The 24,447-nt window shown below is 32.0% G+C and overlaps 2 protein-coding genes across 2 annotated transcripts; one reads left to right on the top strand and one right to left on the bottom strand.

Annotated features, from left to right (window-relative positions):
• The first annotated feature begins 2,192 nt into the window (after positions 1-2,192).
• LOC140986458 (peptide methionine sulfoxide reductase-like) lies at positions 2,193-4,067 on the top strand. Its single transcript, XM_073454715.1, has 2 exons — positions 2,193-2,614; positions 3,630-4,067. Exons 1-2 carry the CDS (start codon positions 2,288-2,290, stop codon positions 3,882-3,884), a joined length of 582 nt encoding a protein of 193 aa, XP_073310816.1. The 5' UTR covers positions 2,193-2,287; the 3' UTR covers positions 3,885-4,067.
• Positions 4,018-6,154, bottom strand: LOC140986457 (vignain-like). The gene is made up of 4 exons (XM_073454714.1): positions 5,402-6,154; positions 4,828-5,063; positions 4,585-4,725; positions 4,018-4,490 (listed from the first exon to the last, which is right to left on the bottom strand). The coding sequence occupies exons 1-4, from the start codon at positions 5,841-5,843 to the stop codon at positions 4,224-4,226; spliced, it is 1,086 nt and encodes a 361-aa protein (XP_073310815.1). The 5' UTR covers positions 5,844-6,154; the 3' UTR covers positions 4,018-4,223.
• Positions 6,155-24,447: the final 18,293 nt, after the last annotated feature.

Genomic DNA, 24,447 nt, shown 5'->3' with positions numbered 1-24,447 from the left:
AATAAATGTTATTATGAATTACATGGAGATGTGAACTCACGGCTAACTGTGTCCCTGAAGCATTGAGGGTCATACAAGTATCAGATTCTGTGTCTCCGTTGAGATAGTCAAAGTTCAAGGAATTGAATTAGGCGACCGTAGTTTGATGAAGATAAAACATAATGCTTATAAAGGAGTTTATAACTTGATTCCATGTATTGAAAGTTGTGGAAGTTGACTTAATCGATAATTAAATATGAAGAGTGAAATTTGGACCCGTAAATCTTCAAGAAATCAATCAGCATATGTTCTAAATATTTTTGAACGTTTCTTGGCCTCAATCGAACTTCAAATTTTGGACATCTTCAAAATGTACTATCAATTTTTTTGATGAAGAGAATCTAAAATTAGACAAAATATGCTATCGATATTTTTGACGAAGAGTTGTACAAGAACATAAATGCTGAAGCACTGAAATCAGTAGCTACAAAGTGCGAATTATTGAAAAATTTTGAGTGTTGAAATTTAAAAGAGATTTGGGATTAAACAAAAGTAACAAATATAATAAGATTTTAGTAGGCTTAATTTAATTTTTTTGGGCTCAAATACTAAATAACAGAACATAAAATATATACATATATTAAAACTATTTTTATTTTTGGGCCACATGCAACATGAAGCAAAGAAGCAACGACTTATTTCGATTGTGCTCAACAAACTATGAATATATATTTTTTCATTCTTAATACTTATTTTCTTTTTCATTAGTTATTTATATATATTGGAGTATTTAGATTATACATCATATTATATTAATGAATTATCCTATCATATTATATACTGTCTAATTACTAACTCTATGAGGCTACATTACTTGTTGCCTCATAAAATCTTTTGAGATTCAATCTATCATGACACCATTACTCTTCATTTGATATAAGGAGTGTCAAAATAAAGCACGACCTATCAACCCGACACAATTCAACTCGAAAAAAAACAAGTTTGGGTTTGAGATTTTCGAGTTCGGGTCAGATCGGATTTTACCCCGATAGCTGACCCGAAAAGAATGATTGGGTTGGTTTCAGGTCAAACCGAAAATTTAAAATTTTTTTAAAATAATATAATTAATAAATATTGCTTATAATGTCTGAAAAAATATTTATTATATATTTATATCATAAATTTTCATAATTTGATATTTATTTTAAACATTTTTTATTTTTTAAACAATTGCTTATTTGATTTAGTAAATATACTTTATTTTTCTACAATTAGACTTTCAAATTTAAATCATATATGATGGAGATTTTGTTATTATGTGTTTAACTTTAATTATTATTATTATTATTATTTGAATTTTATTTAATTTTCTTTAAAAAAAAAAGTCAAAAAAATTCAAAATCGGGTTAATCGGGTTGATCGGGTTGATTCGGATTCGGGTTGGGAGTTTTCGAGTTGGCTCAGGTTCGGGTTGAGTAATTTTTGAATACTACTATTGCTCAATCCGACCTAACCCATCCGACTCACTCGAATTGACACCCCTACTTTGGTAAATCAAATTACCACCATTGTTTTTCAAAAAAAATTATGTGAGATCTTTTGATCAATGATAACCATTGAATCTGTGATAAGAATAATATACTAACGTAAAAAATCATTACGGGATGTTTTATATGCTTTATCTTTGCTTACTATATATATCTAAGTTCTTTTCAATGTATTTCTCTCGAATAAGCTTTTTTTCTAGTAGTGGTTCCCATATTAGCTGATCGTGCTCCATACACTTGATCCTCGAATCTCTCTCTCTTTGATTCAACAAGTGACTTTGTTGGCAGAACCAACGAAATTTCTTTCTAATTTTGTATGAGCTTTTAGTTTTATGTTTATATTTAATGGACATAGTTATTGACAAAAACTTATTAAATCCATCGTTGTGATTCATAATATTTTTTTTTATCTTGCCAAAATTGTCACTTCTCCTCCACTTTAGGGAGATCGGGTTGGGGAAGTGCCTATTTCCATCCGATTTTTTTTAAAATTTAAAAAAACAAATTTTATATATAATTTTTCGAAAATTAATAGTGCAGCCTCAAAATTTAATTTTTTCCCCTCTTCGTTCCAAAAAATAAAAAATAAAATATTATATTCATTAATTATCCTATCATAATTTTATGAGGTACGCTTGTTGCCACGATGTTTATTTGTTTGAAATATTCTTGCCCATAGACATGGCCAGATTCATCTATAATCTGTCAATAAATCCCTTCATTTTTTTATACATTCAGCACAAAATCAAATCCAAACAGCAATGGCGACCAACGACAAGTCCACGGCCAACCCGGCCTTGGAGCCGGATCTGGATGCTCCATTTGCGCCTAGTCTGGAGCTGGCCCAGTTTGCGGCGGGTTGCTTTTGGGGAGTGGAGCTAACGTATCAGAGATTGGAGGGGGTGGTGAAGACTGAAGTGGGCTACTCCCAGGGCCATGTCCCCAACCCGACTTACCAATCTGTTTGCACCGGATCCACCAACCACGCTGAAGTGGTTCGGGTTCACTTTGACCCGAATGTTTGCCCGTACACTACTTTGCTCGACGTGTTCTGGGCAAAACATAACCCGACTACTCTCAATCGCCAGGTATATCTCAGTTTCTTGAATACTCAAGTTTAAGCCTTTTCATCTATAGTTTGATTCATTTATCTGTTGGGAATCAATAAATTCAAAGAATTTTAACAAATTTTATGCTGTCTCGGTTATAATTTTCTTGTTTTCGATGCAAAGTTTTGAGCTTTTGATTTGTAGGAAATTTTGGGAATTGTTTCAAGAAATTCTTGCTTGTTTGTATATGTGAAATTAGGTTGGTTTTGGCTTTTAGATGATCTCCTACCATTTACAACATTGTCCAGTAGTTTAGCTTCTGCTGCCAAGCTTTGGTGGCCGATTGGATAAAGCCTCCTTTGTTGTTTTAAATGTGCTAAATTTTATTTGAAAAATAAATTATCTAATTAAATCTGTAGCTGCAATATTTGTTGTACATGCTTTTTATAAGCATATATAAGAAATTATACCGAAATAAGAGTTCTGAAGGCTGAAAATATAAATTAATATTACTAGAAATTAATTATGCTTTTTTTCTTCCTGGTTTTTTCGTAAATCTCTTAGAAATATTTGAAATTTTCGATGTGTTATGGAAAAAAGAAGAAGGAAACATTGTAATTTTTTTATTACACTCGAAATGATGTTTTTTTTCCTACTCTGTATTTTTGGAACAATTGCATATATATACGCACAAAAAGCACATCTTTCATTAAAATAATTTGTCTATGAACTTTAGCTATTCATTTAAAATTCAAGGTTTAGCTAATTAACTTTTTCTGTAGAGTTTATGTATACAAGATCAAAAGTACATGGTTTTTTAGCTTATTTATAATCAACTGTGGGTCTTTACTCATCTATCCCAAAGTTTGGTGGTAATCCATGAAACTCAAGGAGGCAATTACCTTAAGAATTGGGATGAGATGGCGATACTTGTATAAGGGTCGAGTCAATAAATTTTAGATGCAAAACTTAAGTTGCATAGCTAGCTTGTGTTATATGATAATGGAGAATATCTCTTGTTGTGTATAATACTATTTCTTATACTATGTCATAGGGAAATGATGTTGGAACACAGTATAGATCAGGGATATACTACTACAATGAGAGACAAGCTGAATTAGCTAAAGAATCCTTAGAATCTAAGCAGATTGAGTTTGGGAAAAATAAGATCGTCACAGAAATTTTACCAGCAAAGACTTTTTACAAGGCTGAAGAGTATCACCAGCAATACTTGGAGAAGGGTGGAAGAGGTGGTTCTAAGCAGTCAGCTGCTAAAGGTTGCAAGGATCCTATTCGATGCTATGGTTGATTGAATAAACAGTCAATAATTTCCCATTACCAAATATGGCTTGTTGCATGTCGTAGACGAATTGGTTGAAGTTAAATCTGTGGTTTGAATTTGATGCCTAGAAGCTTGGATTTGCAAAGAAAATGTAATAATATCTCATCTTAAAATATTGTATCTAGTGTGAATGAACTCTTTATTTCATCATTCTTATGATGTTACAATAAGCTAATATACTTCGAATGACATGATACATTCGAACTGATTTGTGTGAAGTTCACATATAGCCACAAACATCTGGAATCCAAAGATATAGAAATAGCAGGTACTTCTACAAATTCTTTTATTATCTTGAAATGTGATCTAGAGTTCATCCTTGAGGTTTATTTTGGTGGGTCCATGGGGATTATTGGAGGAAGTTTTTAGAGGATAAGAAGCTTCCATTGCTATACCACATTGTCCCTCTTTCGCTCGGACACCACGCTGCATCCTAATATAACCTTTCTCCCCCCATTCAGCTCCCCATGAGTTCTTCACTATCCAGTATTTTGTTCCATCAAGAGTTGTTCCGTATCCCACAATTGCCACCCCATGATCTAGCTCGGTGCCACATTCTCCGGTGAATACTCCCTATAACCGAAAATTTCCTTTAGGACATTTAGTTCATAATCTTAGGATAGTGATTTTAGGGCTCATGCATGAAGAATGTAAAATATCCAGTTACCTCCGAGTAGAACTGGAAATCAGAACCTTCGGCATCTATGGCAACTGCTATGGGCTGATTTGCTGCTGCTTTCAATAGGGCATCTTCATTGTTTGCTGGCACATTTTCATGTCCATCAATTGTCACTGCTGGAGCATTAGCCTGACACATTAAAAAGAAGGGGAAAAATAGAAACATGAAACACCTGTCTTAACTGCTTTAATGCGTCTGATCCGAACTTGGATCGGTGATGACATAGTTTACCTTTTTACCGTCACATGTACCATCTTGTGCTGTGTAAGGATAGTTTGCCTCTGTGGTAATGCCACCCTTCTTCTTTATAAAATCGAATGCTAAGTCCATTAGTCCTCCATCGCAGCCTGCATTTTGATCATGGTCGCAATCAACAAGCTCTTGCTCCGACAGGGAAACCAAATGGTTTGTTTTGATATGATTTATTCCCTCGACTGCCACCACGGTCGAAAATGCCCAGCAACTACCTGTAATATATAAACATATTGATATGGAAGGCTATTCAATGTTAAACCTTATCTCACATGCCTTTGGCGGAAACTTCAGTGTGAACGAACAACTGCGCCAAGGTCTAGTCCGACATGGCAAAACCAAGACGATAAGATTCAGCTCGACCACCCAGGTGAGAAGTTAAACTTCAGGATTTGTTGCGTATGACATGTTTTCTCGAGTAACTAATTCTATTTGAAGTTGCCATATATGATTGAACCGAAACCTTTGCCTCATCTGGTTGCAATTTTGCGCTATGATATGCGAGTGAATGAAAGGTGATTTGGTGTATTATGTGTCTAACAAGAAACCTTACCACATTGGCCTTGATCCTTGACACCAGTGACAGACCCTGTCTTCCTCCAATCAACAGAAGGTGGAACACTTTGAACGTTCTCATACATAAAAGTTCCATTTCCTCTTACACTTCCTTGCAGCATCCGATGATGCTTCACCTTCGAGCCCGAATAAAGGTTCCTGAATTCGTGGTTCGTCATGTCTGCAAACTTGTTTAGTTTCAACTTGTATGGCTTATCCTTCTTGTTGAAATTGTGGACATAATGAGTATTTGCCTTGAAGACATTAAATCGTTTATTCTTTTCATCAATGCTTCTCGACACCGTGTGGTGGCTCCTCCACCGTTCGTACAAATCCCACAAACTGTCATCTCTCTCTAAATCTTTCTCGTGGAAATCGAAGCTCTCCCCGAGACGAAGGACCAGAGCAAAAGAGAGAATCACTAAGACTAATTTCTTCATATTGTGCTTGATCAAATTTCTTTATCTCAAGATGAAGAATTTAGGGAACGCAAGTGATCCTTTTATAGAAGAGAAGTGAAATCACAAGTGATGGAAAGCCAAGACTCCTTATGGCAAAAACTATTAACAAAGAATCATGGAGGGAATTTTAGGATAAGGTATGAGAAATATAAATAAGCAATTCCGTATGGGATGAACTTGCATGCAGTACGCTTCTTATAATCGGCTTCGTTTTCACACGTCGCGAATTCTTTTGCTACACTTGATATCATATTTGTTGATGTATTAATTGAATGTTATCAGTCACATGTTTTATCCAGTCTTTACATGATCACAAGCATTCAGTTAATTCATATAGCAGAAGATTTGCAATGGAAAGCGTTAGTGGTGTGAAAATGGGAATGAAATTGTTGGAGGAATCTGTCGTGGAAAAGAATGGGGGATAGGTTTCCATGCAGAACACGCCACTTTGTTGATGCAAGCATTGGTTATGTCGTTAGAGACTTCAATTATGGATTTTCCAAGTTGGCACCGACATTTTACGTAATTTTCATATCGATTGTGTCACGAGGAAATCTTTAGTTTGGCCTTAATTATTTGGGTGATCAAACAGGTTAAAGAGTACACACTAGTTAGTGGGGTGTAAAAAAAATGAAACTGACCTGACCCGACTCGACCTGAAAAAATCAGATTAAGATTTAGGGTTTTTTGGTTCGAGTCAAATCTGTTTGGACCCGAAAAATAATCGGGTCCTGGTTGACCAAAATTTTTAAATTTTTTTTATATAGAATTAAGAAATATTGACTACATTTTTATATATTATGTGTTTGAATTTTTTCATTATATATGTATTGATATTATAAATTTTCATCATGTGATATTTATTTTGTAAAATATTGATTTTTAAAACAATTTTTTATTTTTTGTAGTAAATATGCTTAATGTTCTGCAAATAGAGTTTCAAATTATGAATTCTTTCATAAATGAGGATGTTTGATTATGAATTTGTTCATAAATGAAGATGTCTATTCAAATATTTATTTTGTAAAATATTGAATTTTTAAATAATTTATTGAAAGTTATTTCGTGATGCTTGCACCTTGTTATATTTGAATTTTCTAAAAATTTGTTTCTTTTATGGACTAATTAATAGTTTAGACAACTTCTACTCTTAAATTTAAATATTTAAATTCGTGAAACATAATTATCATATATTTAGACGATGCTTTGTTATTATTTGTTTAGATTAAAATATTTATTATTTGAATTTTTATTTAATTATTTTGTTAAATAATAAAATAATAATGTTACATAATAAAAAAAATCATATATCTAAAAAAATTAAAAATATTTAAAAAAAATATCGGGTGGGTCTTTTTGGATTCATAGTTTTCATATTCGGGTTGTGAATTTTTTTGCAATACCCATGTTCAATCTGAAGCAGACTGACCTAACACACCCGAATTGACATCTGTACTAACTAAAACCATTGAGCTCTCTTATTAGAGTTGCTAATATGATAATAATTACAGCAATCGTATTTATGTTGGTAATATGATAACTTTATTGATATAAGAACATGATTTATTTCTGGATAATTTAAGTAATTTGACCAATTGTTATTTTTTTTAAAAAAAATTCCCTCTTGAAAATAAATAATGAATCACAACCCGAATTTTATTAAATCTTTGGCACAGTTTTATATTATATTTGCATCAGAAAAAAAAGCTTTTAGTATATTTCCAAAAGAGTAGGTCTCTTGTGAGACGGTCTCATGAATCTTTATATGTGAGACGGGTCAACCCTATCGATATTAACAATAAAAAGTAATACTCTTAGCATAAAAAGTAATACTTTTTCATGGATGACCCAAATAAGAGACCCGTTTCACAAAATACGACCCGTGAGACCGTCTCACACAAGTTTTTGCCTTTCCAAAAATTGACCACTTCGTGTTACAAAATGTCGTCCCCTCATTGGTTTCTATATACAATTCAAATCATCAATATAATATATTATTCAAGATTTTATGTATGTCATGTGTACATATAATTAAAAAAATAATTGCTCTATATTGAATTAATAATATCACTATCATCTATGATTAGATATTGTTAATTTCCATTGATGATATATCTAATCTAACAAATTTTAAAATTATAATAACTACTTCCTTTGTGATACGAATCATTTATATGACGCAACCTAGGAAAAATATTTTTTTTATACCAAAAATATTTCTTTTCATTTTTATGTATACATCGGTTGACTAGTTGCACAGATATAGATCTGTTAGAATGTTTTTCCAGTTTCAGTTGTCCTGAATATATAATGTTTTTTTGGCTTCAGAAACATTTTTAAAACTTTTTTTTTCAATTATTTTTAAAATTTGTATAAAAAAACAAGTAAACATATATATATATATATATACACCTACCGTGCACAAATGTGAGCACCGATGAGGTGTCACTCACCCATTGGGTGTGATGAAATATAGAAAAATTGCACATCCAATGGATGAGTGACACCTCATCGGTGCTCACATAGGTGTGCACGATAGGTGTGCAGCATATCAAAACTCTATATATATATATGTTTATATATATATATGTATGTATTTGAGAGAATGAAATAAATAATTAGATGTAAAAATTGTATGAGGTTGCTAAAGTTATTGATTTTTCTAACATGTTTTTCTCTATTCAAATTTTCTTACCTGTTTTGATTATATATTTGAATTATTTTATTATGTCAAATAAAATTTATTGAACATATGGCAACATTTATAATTTTAACTATAGTCATCAATGCTTTTGCAAAAGAAAAAAGGGTAAAAAAAGTATGTGATCCTTGAAAGGTAGGGGTGTGCAACGGTCGGTTTGGTTCGGTTTTAATAAACTTCGGTTCGATTTATCGGTTTACGGTTTTTCGATTGCTTAATCCTAAACCAAACCATTTTAATTCGGTCCGGTTTGGTTTTTGTGTATTACAGTTGGGTTATTACGGTTTGATTATTAAATTTATTTATAAATAAAGTTGTACGTTATAAATTTTGAAAAAATATAATAAAAAATCACAATCAAATTGGTTTTGATTATCTTACAAAAATCAAAATAAAGTAATTAAAAACAGACATAGCTATAATTTTTCTAAACAATTTGTTGAGTATCTCACAAACATCAAAATAAAATAATAAAAAATATAGTTACAACAATTGTAAGCAATTTGGAATTTGGATATGTTGATAGTGAATAATTCCAGCATTGGATCCATCAACTCCTACAAAAAATCCTCATATGTAGGGAAATGAAAATGTCAACCTATTATGAAAAATAATAAGTTCATATAAATTAGATCAACTTAACAAACCTGATTGCAAGTCACAACTATATATCAATAAGGCAGTAAAATAGTAAACATAATGAAATTACTTATATTAATTATTTTATTATTTATTAAATTACTTATAATAATTATTTTATTATTTATTATATTTTAAATGGTCGGTTCGGTTTTTTCGGTTTTAAAATTTCAAAAACCGATAACCGAACCGAAAAACCGAAAAATACAAAAACTCAAAACCATAACCGACCAAAAAGCCGTTTAAACCGAACCAAAAAAACCGAAATTTATGGTCCGGTCGGTTTTTTCGGTGTAAACCGTTTAATGAACACCGCTATTGAAAGGTATGTGAATTTTAATTTGTTCGATTTTGTTTAATCAATTTTATCTAGTAATTAAGAATTACATTTTTTAGAAAAAAGTTTATTAACGATAAGTCTCTACTTATTTGACCGACTTAATTAGTTAAAAGAAAGTTTAAGTTGGGATAAGAAAATCTAATGCTTTATCAATGCACCTTTTTCTTGCTCTAACTAAAATGCTGACTGACCAACGTCCACATAGTATCACTTTTAAAATAAGTAAAATATCCTTACGTCATTATTTTATTTTTAAATAATAATATTATGTTTATATATATATATATATATATCCAAAAACACCTAATTTAGTTTCTATATTTAATCAAAATTATGTAATATATACCTTTTAATTTTTTAAAAAAATAAAGAGGAGAAATATGTCATTAATTCTTAGTTTGAATACGATATAGAGGAATTATTGAAAAAAATATGAATATGACAAAGAAGAATTGGATATTTACGTAAAAAAAAATAACGTTCTAGAAGACGCCTAGGTGCTAGGCTAGACCTGGCCAAGGGCTGGGTCAAATACGGGCTCGAACCGGAACCGACCTGTGGTCAACGATCCAGTTAACCAAGTCAATGGGTTTGACCTGTAACGGCTGTCCGATTATGGTTTACGGTTGTAAAACCCGTCGACCCATCTTTTCGGGTTCGACCAGACGGGTCGGTCAAATTTTTTTATTTATTTTTATATTTTAAATGAACGGTCAAGATCGGTCATCAAGTGACCGTTCAAAATCTACGGTCACTAATACGTTAGCGTTGTCGACCCGACGAGTCAACCCGCCAAATCGATCGTTCTTTTTCTCTTTTTTTTTAAAAAAAATCATTTGAAATCAACGATCACGATTTTATGCCCATTGATGAAAAACGACCATGATAACATGGCCGTTGTGCAATGGTTGACCTGTCGATCGGCCTTGGCAGGTGGATCAATTGTTAAACAATTATTTTTTGTCTGAAATTTTTTCTATAAATATCCCCACCATTTCACATTTTTTACACAATTTTCTCTCGACCTTTTATTTCTCAGTTGTTTCTTGATTATAAAAATATCAAGTCTCTCGATTATTGATTTATTGTCATTTATTGATTTATTTTCATAATTATTTCAATTTCATATTTACATAATTGGACAGAGCTGGATGAAGTCGTATGGGTGGACAAGGAAAGGGAAAGTGCATCATGCCACACCCGAGTTCGAGTATCGCAATTTTTTTAATTCAATATCGATGGCTATTATCTTGATTATTACGATGAGGTACATCAAGAACGTGAACAAGATGCTCAACATGTCATCATCAAACTCAAGAAAGTACGAGCAATACGATAGCGCCTAAAAGTAAAACTCGAGTAGTGCCTCGCCCAACATCCGATATTTTCACCAAACATTTCGAAAAAAGACGCTTCCCTCCGGTGATATGCAAGTCAAATGCAAATATTGTTCGAAAACGTACAAATTTCAACAAGAAAATGGTTATGGAACTTTGACGAGACACGTGAAGAAAAATAATTCCGTAAAATATGGTATTGATCGTTCTCAAACTCAAATTCCGGCATTTTCTTCTCGACTGGGTAATGATTCTCAACTTTTTTAAATTTGATGAATTTAAATTTTGAGAATAAATGGCTAAATTTTGTGTTGTTGAACAACTTTATTTTAGTTTTAGTGTAACTATCTTTTAAAATTGGCTTTCTACAAGTGCAAATCCTTCTATTTGACATATCTCACAAAATATTTTCAAATCACAATTAAAAAATTAGTCATTGATCAAATAAAATAATTATTTTAATAGCTTTATAAATAATAAAGTTTCTTTGTGTTCCGATACTTGGAGTGATCATCAGCAAAGTTGTTCATAAATGGATATTGCATATAATTGGATTGATAATTCTTGAAACATTAAAAAAAATGTTCCTTGCATATAGATGTTTTAACGAAACAAACACGACAAAAAATATTTCTCAATTTATATTTGTTATTTTATAATAATATGGTCTAACTTCTCAAGTTTTTTAATTTTTTTTGATAATTTATTGCAAATACTTCTAATATTAGCGAGCTTATTGAAATATGTAAATCATCACTAGGTGGTAAATTTTTTCATATTAAGTGCACATATCATATTTAAAATTTGTGTGTTTAAGATGTACTAAAAAAAATTATCATCACATATCCAATCAATTATGAATATAATTCATTATTTATGGGCACACCCCATGTTAAAAAACAACTGGGCAAATTTTGTAAAATAAACGGCATAAGGCCTAAACGAGTTGCATTGCACAAGACGTTCCAACTCGTTGGAATTCAACATATAAATAGTTATTATCGTCTTTTGAATTTAAAATTTTATTGTGTATATTTTTTCATCAACATGTTCAAGCTTGTAATATTTTCAAATCAATGAAACATATACACTAGTATTTGTGAAATTTTGAAAGTTTTTTAATGATGTTAGTGATCAATTATCTAGTGTTTATTATTTGATATTTCATTTAGTTTTAACACATTGTTGCAGCACGTCATCTATTTTTAGTGAACATATTAAATTTATGATGCTATAGTTCAATGTGTTTTTGTCGTGAAAGAAAAATGAGAAAAAAATTTTCACAAATTTCTGAAATATTTTTATGTGCTTTTATTTTATATCTTATACTTAAATTAGATAGTTTACAAGAAATGTTAACATTATATTATGAATCTTTAGACCCACTTTCGGAAGCGGTTCCTAATATCTCATTGATTTTGTTTAATATTAAAACTAATTTTTATGATATTTATAATGAATATAACATCACATATGATGAAAAAATTGTTCTACATGAAATAAAATCTACTACGACTAGTAATATTACTTTTAAACTTACTAAAACATAATTTTTATTTAGAGAACAGACGAAAGGTCCACCAAGATCCTCAAGTTCTTGTCAAAAACTTGAGAATTATTTTACCACTACTTTTGATTTTAGTGATGTAGATGAGGAAACTTTCGACATCTTGAGGGTCTCAAAAAACACAAATATATCCGCTTTAGAATAGCCAAAGAAAGTAGTCGCGTTTCAACGGTTGCAGTGGAGCAAGCTTACAATATTGGAGGATATATATTGGATCAAAGAAATTCTAGCTTCAAGACGGAAAATTTGAAGATAAATTGTTGGGTTAAGCGTGCATCAGTGAGAGTAATAATAAGATGGTGACCTCTTGAGAATTTTTCGTACGTCAAGCTGTCGACGTTGCATCGCCTGATCTTGTTGGCCGTAAAAGAGTGACGACAAATTTTAACATGTAATATTTTCTCTACTTGGGACAGGACTGACGGTAGAGAAATGATAAAACTGATCTCTAAGAGATATGAGATAGCAACAGCAAATAAAAACGCACATCCCCGTACTCATGAGCCTAACTGCCCGACCCATTAACACACAAGTAGATGCACTCTGTGCTACCATAAGTAGGTTAACAACTATAGATTTTGACATAGTGATAAACACGTGATCCTAACACCAATGTTTGCTCAATGATTGGTCAAAAGCTGCTACCCGAACTCAATATATTAAAAATGATGCAAAAGACCAAGACGTAACCGTGGGAACATCCAGAACAATGATAAGAGAAAATGCCAGTGAATATTATTGAAAATAATGAAATATAATATATATTTTTATATATAAGATGTTGGAATTTGAAATGCAATAGAATTTATATTGAAGAAATGTAATAGATTTTTTATTCAAGAAATGTATTATATATTTTTTATTGAGATTATTAAATATTTGATAAAGTTTTTATAAGTTCAATTGTGCAAGCTTTTTTTCAATTTATCTTTTTTATTCTTTCAATGATTGTTAAAAATAAAAAATGAAAGAGTCGAATCGGATCCAGACCCGGACCGCCGGTTCCGTGACCCAGATCGTAATCGGCCACGGACATGCCAGTCAAGGGTGGAATTTTCCCAACCCAAACCGAAACCGATGGATGACCACCCATACGACACTTTTTAAAACAATGATTTTAGTACAATTCTTAATTTGATCCCTCTTCTTTGAACGTTCCCGAATTAGTCCATAATCTTTTAAAAGCTTGCCCAATTTAGTCGTTCAAACTTAAATGTTTTCAAAAAATTTCAAAATAAATGTTTGATAAAGGTCTAAGAAATGACTTGAAAATTTTATAAAAGCCTATGTTTTTTAATTCAAACATTTAAATTATTATTAATTATTAATATGTAACTTACCTCGCTGAGGGGATATATTTTATCAAAATATAAACTCGAACATAAGTTCGAATTTTATTTATTTCAAGTTATATTCATGGGATATTTTGAATAAAAATATCTAATCAAGATTAGATATCAAGAACAACTAAGAACAATACTAACTAACTGCTAAGGTAGAAATGATTCAAGATCCAAGATACCTAGAAAGCATCTTAAATTCTTTTAAACTCTTGGGAGATATTAGAAAAATCTAAAAGAAAGTACAAAATTATGGAAATAAATTATATTATGTACCACAACAAATTGAAGAAATTCTCAAAAAACAGGAAGAAATTCTTGTAACTTTGAAATATTCAAACATGAATCCAAAACCTAGAACACCAACCTAGTTCTAGAAATTGGAGTACGAGAGGAAAGTTACCACCTTCTTTTGGTACAAATTCCTTGTTACATCATAAGAAGAAAGCCAAAGTGGTTCAAAACCCTAAACCGACGACAAAAAATGATCAATCTTATCAAAACGCTCTCAAGAAAGAAAATAACCTGATGACAACCATATAAAAGAATTGTCTCGAAGATATTCAAGAAAGATTAATCAAAATTTAAGAAATGAGTCTTGTGTATCAATCAAGATTTATTGGGACATGACTGCAACTGAAACAAAAAAGTCAGTCCTAGTGAGAGAATCTTCTAATGAAATAGCAGGAATAATGGTCACCATATTCAAAGCATAATTCGTTGGGATCGACTATTTCAACAGTCAGGATACAGAGAAGAAGGAAAAATACACTCAATCAGTGTATAACCTTGAATTATTGACATCTATCTAGTAGAGGAATACATTATATTATTCAATAAAGATAGATGAAATTTAGGAGTCAAAAAAATATAGCAATGTAGCTATTCTTTGCCAAAAAGCCTGGTCCATGGAGAGAATTGCTGATTAGGGAATACGTCCCTGACAATCTGGATACTTTGGCTAGAAGATCCTCTTTTCTTAAACAAAAATTGGCAGAATATTTTCATTTTCCATAATTACAAAAGAATTATAAGAGACTAATGGGTATTAACAAACATAATCGTTTATGTTATAGAGAAAATGATATTTTAACGATCATTGAAAGTAAACCACAAAGGCATTAAATAAATAAATTTAAATATCATCCTTATGCTAGAAATGAGAAAAGCGAAAGGAGTTCTTGGAAACTAAGAATAGTATGGTCTAGACAAAAGTCCAGATCTTACAAATCTGGACAAAGAAGTGGATCATCAAGAAACAAGATTTCATCTCAAGCCTCGAATTCATCTCAAACCATTGAACGAACACCATCAAGAAAAATTTTCAGAAGAACTCATACTAGAGCTAATGAAAATTTTAAAGACTGCAATTGATGACATTTAGAGCAAGATGACACATCTCAACCAAATGCCTAGAAAATGAAAAGAAAAAAAGAATAAGGCGCTTCGAGTCAACTTCGGATATTGAAGAAGTGGTTTATTACCAATATCTACTTTAAGTATCTCAGTTTCAGGATATTACTTTAGACGAAAAATGAAGAAGAAGAAGTCTTGAGACAAGAAAGATCTAATGGAGAGAAATAATCAAATTCCGACTGAAGAAAAAGTGTTTCGACAAGAAACACATGCAGATTTGTCTGGTTTCTGTAGCCAGACAACTATATCTCATAATATGGTCCAAAAGATCAATATAGAAAATCCTATCCTACAATATATCAAGACATAAGGAAGTTGAAGGCATCAACCACTCTTCAATTTTCTCCAAAAGTAAGCATTGTAGTATATTTTCAGTTTATGTGTGTTGTGTTTCAGGCTATGATAAGTAGTTAAACAAGTTATCTCCTCCCATACATGAGGTTTTCTGTGTAATAATAAATATTATATCTGAATAAAATTACAAACCTATTGCCCTCTCATGTTAAATCTATTTAAAAATTAAAATTTAATCTACGTCTTAAGATAGGAAACGAAACAAGTTTATTCTAGATGTTGTTGAAAGAATCTATAACAGCAACCATCGGTTTCCTGTGTGGTAGGCTATGAGAAACACTCTGTAAAACATGATAGGCTAGAAAGAAAAAAAAACAAGTAAATTAAAACAAAAAATATGGGTAAAGTTAGGATTTATAAAATTTTGGACTAAAACGGTACAAAAACTGAAAATAGTGGGACATTTAGGTCAATTAAAAGTGAAGTGACTAAATTGGGTATTGTCCAAAAATATGAGGACCAAAATTGGATATCATCCCCTATACATCCCCTTCATGTTTTAATATCTAAAATTTAATTTTATTATCATTTTTATTTACTTATATGAAGTAATTTTTACACAAAAATTGAATTGATTCACGTGGATCTTGTGCGTCGGGGAAAAAAAGAATTGTGTAGAATGGTGGACTATGTATTTGTGTAACATAATTATCTCATATGTAATATTTAACTAAATGATTGTCTATGTTTACTAACTAAAAGTTTTTAAAATATCATTATATGTTACTGGTTATGACTATCTTTTGGGAAAGCGTACTAGGTATGAAACATACTAAATGATCAAAAAAATTAACTTCTAAAACTAAGCGATTCAGGTCTTGAATTTGGCCCTTATTTCCAGTCTCCTTGATTTGATGTAAAAAAACTAACGATTTACATGTAACAAATGAAGAAAATCAGATCTAAATAAACATTTTACAATGAAAAGACTTTGAAAAAGTTTCGAGGATGATGGCTAACATCTAATAAAATTTACAAGAGTATTGAAACTAAAACAACTAGAACATGAAATTGAAATGATACTTGAAATTTCACAACATTTTTCTATAAAATGTAGTATTGATTTGTTGATAATGATTGATGAGTGATCCTTTTTCCTTGTATACTCTTCTCTTTTGTTTGTTCCCCCTAAATCGCTTATCCTAACTGATGAAAACACAATTTTCAAACTCGATGTTATGATCAAGTCCTTATCAATCAGTCAAAAGTTAGATCTTTTAGACAAGACATAACTTCATTTTATTATATTTGTGATAGTACAAAGCCCCATACTAAGTAACATATGGACATGGGGGTTGCACCTTGAGTTCCGATGGATCGGGTTGTTAGGTCCACGAACCTAAAAAAAGGTGTGCCTCACTATTGGTGTTGCCACATGTATCTTCTAGATCAGTCTTACTATTTCTCTGTCATCGATCTTGTCCTCAATAGAGATAACTTTACTTGTTAAGATTTGAAGTCACTCTTTTACGTATCACTTAACCAACCAAATCAAACGGCGTAACGTTATCAGGTTGACACACAAGAGCTTCTAGGAGATTACTCATCTCAGTACTTCTCTCGTTCATGCATGTTTAACCCAACATTATCCCAAGAAGCATAGAAATATGATTCTTGAGAGGCTTGAACCTATGACATTGTTGAACTATCGTTTTCTCGCATCCAAGATGCAATAGAATTTTAAAATTTTCAAATAAATTTTAATTTTGAGAATCAAAAAATTCTTGGGCTCGTATGATTCAAATTAATGTATATGATGTTTAGTATTATTTACCTTTGTTTTCTAAGATGCTGGACACCAAAATATTCCAAGATTATCAAAAATAGTACTTCTCGTAATTCTCTACGAAAGATCTACTGGAAGTTGTCTTTCTTCAAAATCCAAGAATTAGGTCCACAATTGAAAGTTGAATTCCTTGTCTATAGATTGTACTAGAAAACTAGACAAGATTTTGCGATCGCACAAAGTTGGCGGAACCACAGCGACAAGTAGCAGCATGGCGGTGGAAGGCAGTAGTGCTCGGCTGTGACTTTTCCAACAAGGGGTGGCCAAATTTTGAGGTTTGTGAGGAGACATAAGAAATCTAGCATGTAAAAATGACTTGCATTGTCATATTTCGAATTTTCATGCATTGATTTAGAATTCTACTAGGAATCTTAAGTTAGAATCCTGTTAATATTCTATAATGAGAGATTTCACCTTTTCAAAAACTCTACTAGGTTTTATTGTACAACTAGGACTCCTACTAACTAGAATTGTTTTAGAATTCTCCAATCCAATTAGTCAAATAGTCCATGTTCAGTCATGATACCATGTTGTATTTTCAATACATGAAACAATTAAATATATATTAATTAATTAATTCTAGACTTTTTAGAATCTTTCATGAGAATTTCACTAATAGTCAATACTACTTAATTAATATTTAATTAGCATATTCTAAATTTACTAATTAAATAATTGCGACTTCATTAAAATCTCGATTAACAATCAGACAACACCGATGTAACGAGGGTACAAATCTCGTTATTATAAAGAAGTGAATTTTGAATATCAAAATTTTTCCTCCTTCCTTATCCATTTGCTCCTACTTTGATATTGTATTATCTGTTTAAAATTTCAAGTGATTTTGTGACTAATCAATTTGCTTGTATTTATAGACTCGAACCAGGTCGCAATTATCATTATTGACAGGAGGATATGAAGAGATCTCTGTCAACCATCGACGATTCATTCTCCAAGGATGAGATCATTTAACCTTATTTAATATTTAATGCAAGTATTTAGGGAGAACATCGAATTATAGTTAGTTAACTGTTAAGACAATTATCAGTTAATATTGAACTGAACTGACTTAGTTTTTAACTGATAATTAAGTTCTCGACCCAACTGATCTTATCATATATGTTAACTGATTATCGATTCAGTTAAGTTTCCACAATAAGTTTTGTGACTTTCAATATCACTTCATTAATTATGTTATTCATTGAATATTATTGGAAATTCAGTTACAAGTCGTTCAATCGATTTATTCTTTATTTACTTTATTAAATGCTATTTATTCAAATTATTCTTGTACTGCCACGTGTCCAAATTTGAAAAATCACATACATATATATGCCGCCTATCTGCAGCTCATTTCATTCACCTTCTGAACTCTCAAGCATTCAAACACTCAGAGCTTTTTTTTTTTTTTTGCAGAATCTACACAAATGGCAAGCCAAACCCCTGCTTTCATTCTCAACGCTATGGACACTAATTTCGAATCTATTTTCACTATTTCAGACGAATCTGTTTGAAACGTATTCTTGAAAATCGAAGATGCTGGTCTGAAGAAAGTTTTGGGAATGGCAATCCAAGTCATTTACCGAAGGAGATTCAAGAATTTTGTGCCAACAACACTGTTTCTGATGATGGCAAAATCACTATGACCGTCAACAATCAGGTGCTTACTGTGGACGAAGAATCCTTCAGCAACCTCTTCCAACTCCCAACTGAAGGTCTTTCTCACTTTTCTGAGGTCACAATAGCTGACATTAAAGAAATGCAAACTCTGCTATCTGCTGATGGGAAGAAAATCAAAGTATCAGACCCCAAGAAGGAACTAAAGCCAGAAATCCAATTGCTGGCTGATATCGTTGCAAAAGGCGTCCTCGCCAAGGCAGGTTCCTTCGCTACCCTCACATTGCAGAAGTTTCAAATCATGACTGCCATCATGAAGGGCACAAGATTGAACTGGTCAACCATCATTTTCAATATTCTGAAAAACATGGTTCATTCATCCAAACAGTCAAATAGTTTTGCTCTGCAGCTCAGCTATTTGCTGAAAAACTCTGGTCTCATCAATGATTCAGCTGAAAAAGACATCCAAGTTCAAGGTGTTCAACGCCAAGAATGTTCAGCCACGCAGAACCAAGCTGAACATCTCCCCAGCGAAATATGTGAAAATCAAGCAGGAGATTGGGATGATGGCTGCTCCAAAATCTGTGAAGATAGCCAAAGCCAAGGAGATGGATAAGAAACGGATAATCAAGAGGAAATTGATTGTCAATGAAAGTGATTCGGAGAAGACACCATCTCCAGAGATTGTGAAGAAACCTAGGTCGTAGTAGACCAAGCCTATCATTCTTGAAGCCATACCAGCTGATAAACTGATGCCAACTGGAGCTCAAACACCCATAGCTGTCAAACCAATTCAACCAGTTCCAGTTGCACTGTCAGTTGAAGCGATTCAACTGAAGAAGCCAACTGACCATCCACTGAAGATTGTCACCGAATCTGGTGAAAAATTGTAGATTGTTGGACACCGCGCACCTCTTATCACTGTCACCAGACCAACTCTTTTACCAATTTCTCGACCGAAAGTTGTGGTGATTAGTGAAAAGGTAGATTCAACTACCACAGGGTTGAGTATCTCTCATGCCCTGACTGATCCAAAAGGCAAGAACAAAGTGATTGAAGAGCCCAGACCAACTAACCCAATTCAGACTCACATCGACCTCATCTAGAGTGAAATAAATGAGTTTGCTGAGTCCAAGCTGGAAGAATTTAATGAATGGGTAAAGTTCAGAACTGTGGTTTTTGCCAGACGGCTGAGAGTTTTGAAGGAATTTATTACTCTGGAGACTACAGTGCTGAAGATGGTCAAGGCTGTAACCATCACACAAGCCTTGGAACGAAGAGAATATTTTTTTTGATTTAATGAGGATGCAGAGGCTAGCTGAAGTAACTGCAGAACTGAAATTGAATTACAATCCAATCAGTCCAACTGCTTAAGATGACAGAGCAGTATTTCAGCAGCTGGAATCAGATCTCATCTCACTGCAAATGATCCATCAGCAATTGTACATACTAGTTGAGACCGCAAGTCTAAAATCAACTGAACAAAGTCAGCCAACTAAAGCAGTCAAGGAGTCAGTTGCTGAACAAGTTTCTGAGGAAGAAACTGAATCTATTACTGAGCTGATTCAGCCATCCATTTATGTTGTACCTTCATCATCTCAACCAGCTGGACAACCTCTATACACAGATGCTGAGTTGTCATTGGCCAATGTTGACAAAGTAATCTGATCAGTTGCCACTGACATCCAGCAGAACTTCGAATCTGCTCAACCAGCTGATAAAGATGTAGGCCAAAGCTCACCAGAACAACTAACCTTGGAGGCTATGTTAAAATAAATTGAAGGTGAGATTCAGTCAGTTGTTATGACTGAACAACAAACTAACACGGTCTAGTTGCATTCTGAACAAGTATCTGATATGCAAAAGCCAACTGATGTGCCGTCCATTTCAACTGCTCCTCAGCTCAACACTTCAGTTCCAGACGTTCAGCAGGAAGCAGTTGAAGACTTCATAACTGAATTAGAACAATAGGCTGAGACTGAATCTCATGCCTTAGCAATGGTACCTTTCAAAGAAAAGGACAAAGGCAAAGCTCCTGAATTATCTGAAGCTTTTCTCCTGAAGTACCCATTGATACTGATATTATGCTTGAAGGTATTCAGTCCAGTCTACACAATTTGACAGCAACAGTCTCTGAAATAAATTCAACTCAGCTGATGCATACGCTCAGATTTGACTTCCTCAAGGAGAATACTATGAAGGACCTCAAGCAGGTTACAAAGGATATCACTGCCTTATTTCTCCTTGTTGATCAGCCGAAGAGAGATAGAGTGACAGTTCCATCTCTTTTCCAGATCAAGACATGATTGTCAACAGAATTGATTTCGTACATACAAGCTTGTCTAAGCGGATGGATTTGATGCAGGAACAGATGCTGAATGACATATCTCAAGTCAGCTCAGAAGTCCGCCTTATTTCTAACCTTGCTGGTGTTGACAAAAAAAAGTAAGAAGAGCAATCAGATAAGTCAAAGAAAAGACCTAGTCAATCAACTTATCAAAGACCTTCTGACAAAAAAGCTAAAAAGTAAAGAGCAATCAGTTCAGTTAGGTCTTATTATATTTGTACGAATCTGTACATTTGAAGATTATTTTATCTACAATGAGGTTTATTATTTCTTGAATTATAAGTTTTATCAAACACCAAAAATGGAGAAATTTTTAGAAACAAATTTTCGGAGTTTGACAAATAAAGTTTTTGAAAGTTGCAGAATCGATCAGCTCAACTGAATTAGTTCGAACTGAAACTTCCTAAACTGAAGTTGCGCGAACTAATAATTAATGAGTTAAATAATCGGAAGCAATCGAACTGATCTAAGCTAACTGCATCTGTAAAGATAACTGAACTATCAGTTGGAACTGATCAGTCATACAGTCAGTTCAAGCGATCGGCTATATAGTCAACTGATAATCAGTTTGACACGTCATTAGTTAAAGCGCAACTACCAACAGACAAATCGTATGCAGCAGACTGCATCTATTATAATGCGCCACATAACAGACTGCCACAGTGTACTATTGTCAGAAGAATATAGACATATTCAGAAAGGACAAATCAATAGATAAGTATTAATTAATACATTCAATGTTATCGTTGGAAGCAAAGCCTATAAATAGCCGATGAGCTCAGCTGAGAGAACTTTTGGACAATTATTCTGATAGACTTTCGAATTCAGATATACACATTCAGTTAAGATGTTCATAAAGAAAACCTCACACTTCACATAAACATTCATAGTTTTCAGGCTATCATCTGAGCTAAAGTACTAGCACCTTACACTGTTGTATTTGATCTTCTAAGATCAGTTGTGCTAAGAAAGAAAATTAGTTGTATATTGATAAATTGTAAAGGGAACTAAGAGTTTCAGTTTGGTAGTGTTTAAGTCCAAACTGAAGTGGGTTATTACAGCTTCTATAATTAATTAGAGTCTTTTAGTGAAAAACATATCTTTGTGATAGAAAGGGTGACGTAGGAGTATTTGAATCCTCCAAACATCCATAAAATCTTTCTGTTCATTATTTCAGTTTTTCGTTAAGTATTCATTCTATCAGTTAGTTTATTTCTACACTTAAACTAGTTAACTGACTGATATCGACAACAAGATCATTGGAATCAATTTGTCACCAAACTGATTCACCATTATCGAAAAAGAGTCAATATCTCAAAATGTTTATTCAACCCCCTTTCTAAACACTTAGACCTTTCAAACTGATCCTAAAACAAGTCATCAATACATACCTTTGGCTCAGTCTTGAAAATTGAGTGTGGAAGTGTATTTCCATTTATTGCCAATTCATCAGTGAATTTCTGGGGTGTGAGCCACACAAAGCAAAAGCAGTCCCTGTTTCCAAGTTGGCCAACTCCTCACATTGGATAGTAAATCTGACTATGTGTTTTATGTTAGACTAACTGTCTTCCCCGGATAAAAAGCTAAAGTCATGAACTCTATAACCCTCAGATATGGATTATTCACAACTACATAATCTAGATAAGGCTTGTGAAACTCTGAAGACCTATATATCTCAAGGCCGATGCCACAACTTTGATTGTTGCACTCTGAAGAGCAGGTTGTCTACAAGTAGTATAATTTTGTGAGTTCGAATGCCATATCCATATGGAAGCTAAGGCAATTACAAGTCCACTATAATGTTTTTTGTTTTTGATTTTTTTAAGTATTTTAACCTTAGATGATGATTTTTATATATTTAAATTAAATAGTCGAGATGAGAGGATTCACTCTTGGTATTTAAATAAAGTTAAAATAAATGAACATAATTAGAATCCACTTAATAAAATGGTTACAATATATTAAATAATCATTATTTATATTATTGTCATATATTATTCTCTTATTTATATAATATATACACCAAAACTTATAAATGTTGTCAAATATTTATTGAACTATATATTTGTAAACACCAAATCAAGATAACCACTGTAAATTGTTGGTAATACCAAACTAATATTTAAGTGGTACCAAGAATTTAGTATAACATATAGCATCAATAAATCAAAAACGCTCACTTATAAGTAAGGTATAAAAATACTTAAATAAAAAAATTAAATATAACATAACTAATAAATAATGATTAAATCATTAAAGATTATTACATTGTTATCATACCAATAGTGTTACCTTTTAATCTAGACTTTGGAAGATTAGCTACTCATTATGAAAATGAAGAACTTGGAATATGTATTTAGCATGATAATTTTATTAAAGTGAAGTAATAAAAAGAGAAAATTATGAATTCAAAGTTTTGTTCATAAAATGAAGGATGATTTCATTCATCACAATACACTCATATTTATAGGTCAATTTGGAGAAACAAAAGAAAATAAAATATTATTTTCTATATATAATTGATGTAATTTTTTCTTCATGAATGACCCGAGTCTTTATTATAACTTGCACTCCATCTTTGAAAATCTTGCCAAGAGATTTGATTCTTCTATCTAAAACAAATATATTTCATAATTGAGTTTTTTGAATTGTGGTAAATTTTAATATTTTTTTACCAAGTATTTTGACATATATGGTCAAAATACTCAAGCTTGGTAAAACTGTAATTTCATTGGTACTAATTTTACTTGTTGCTCAATTTGACCTCAATTGTGAGAAGAATTATCTCAAGCTTTTCATTAATATTGTAGACATTAAAATCAACTTTATATAGGTTTAAGTATCATCTCATTCTCATTTTTTTATCCAAAATTGTTCTTGTTTTTCCGAACCTGTAAAATTAACAAAAATAATACAATTATACAACATATATATTTTTTATACAAGTTATTATAAAACTTAAATATTTAATACACTTTAAAATATAAAATATTATACAAAACATTTAATAAATATATTTTTGTTTTATATTAATCAGCCGGCCCATATAACTTTTAAACAATTTCTCATATCATTTCTAGATCAATCACTGAGGTACTCTGGGCTGGGATTGGATGATGATAATAATGTGCCCCTCGAG

The sequence above is a fragment of the Primulina huaijiensis genome, chromosome 10, assembly GCF_012295235.1.
Source record: "Primulina huaijiensis isolate GDHJ02 chromosome 10, ASM1229523v2, whole genome shotgun sequence".
In the NCBI taxonomy this organism is placed as follows: domain Eukaryota; kingdom Viridiplantae; phylum Streptophyta; class Magnoliopsida; order Lamiales; family Gesneriaceae; genus Primulina; species Primulina huaijiensis.
The sequence above is the reverse complement of the archived record's forward strand: the minus strand, read 5'-3'. Positions and strand labels throughout refer to the sequence as shown.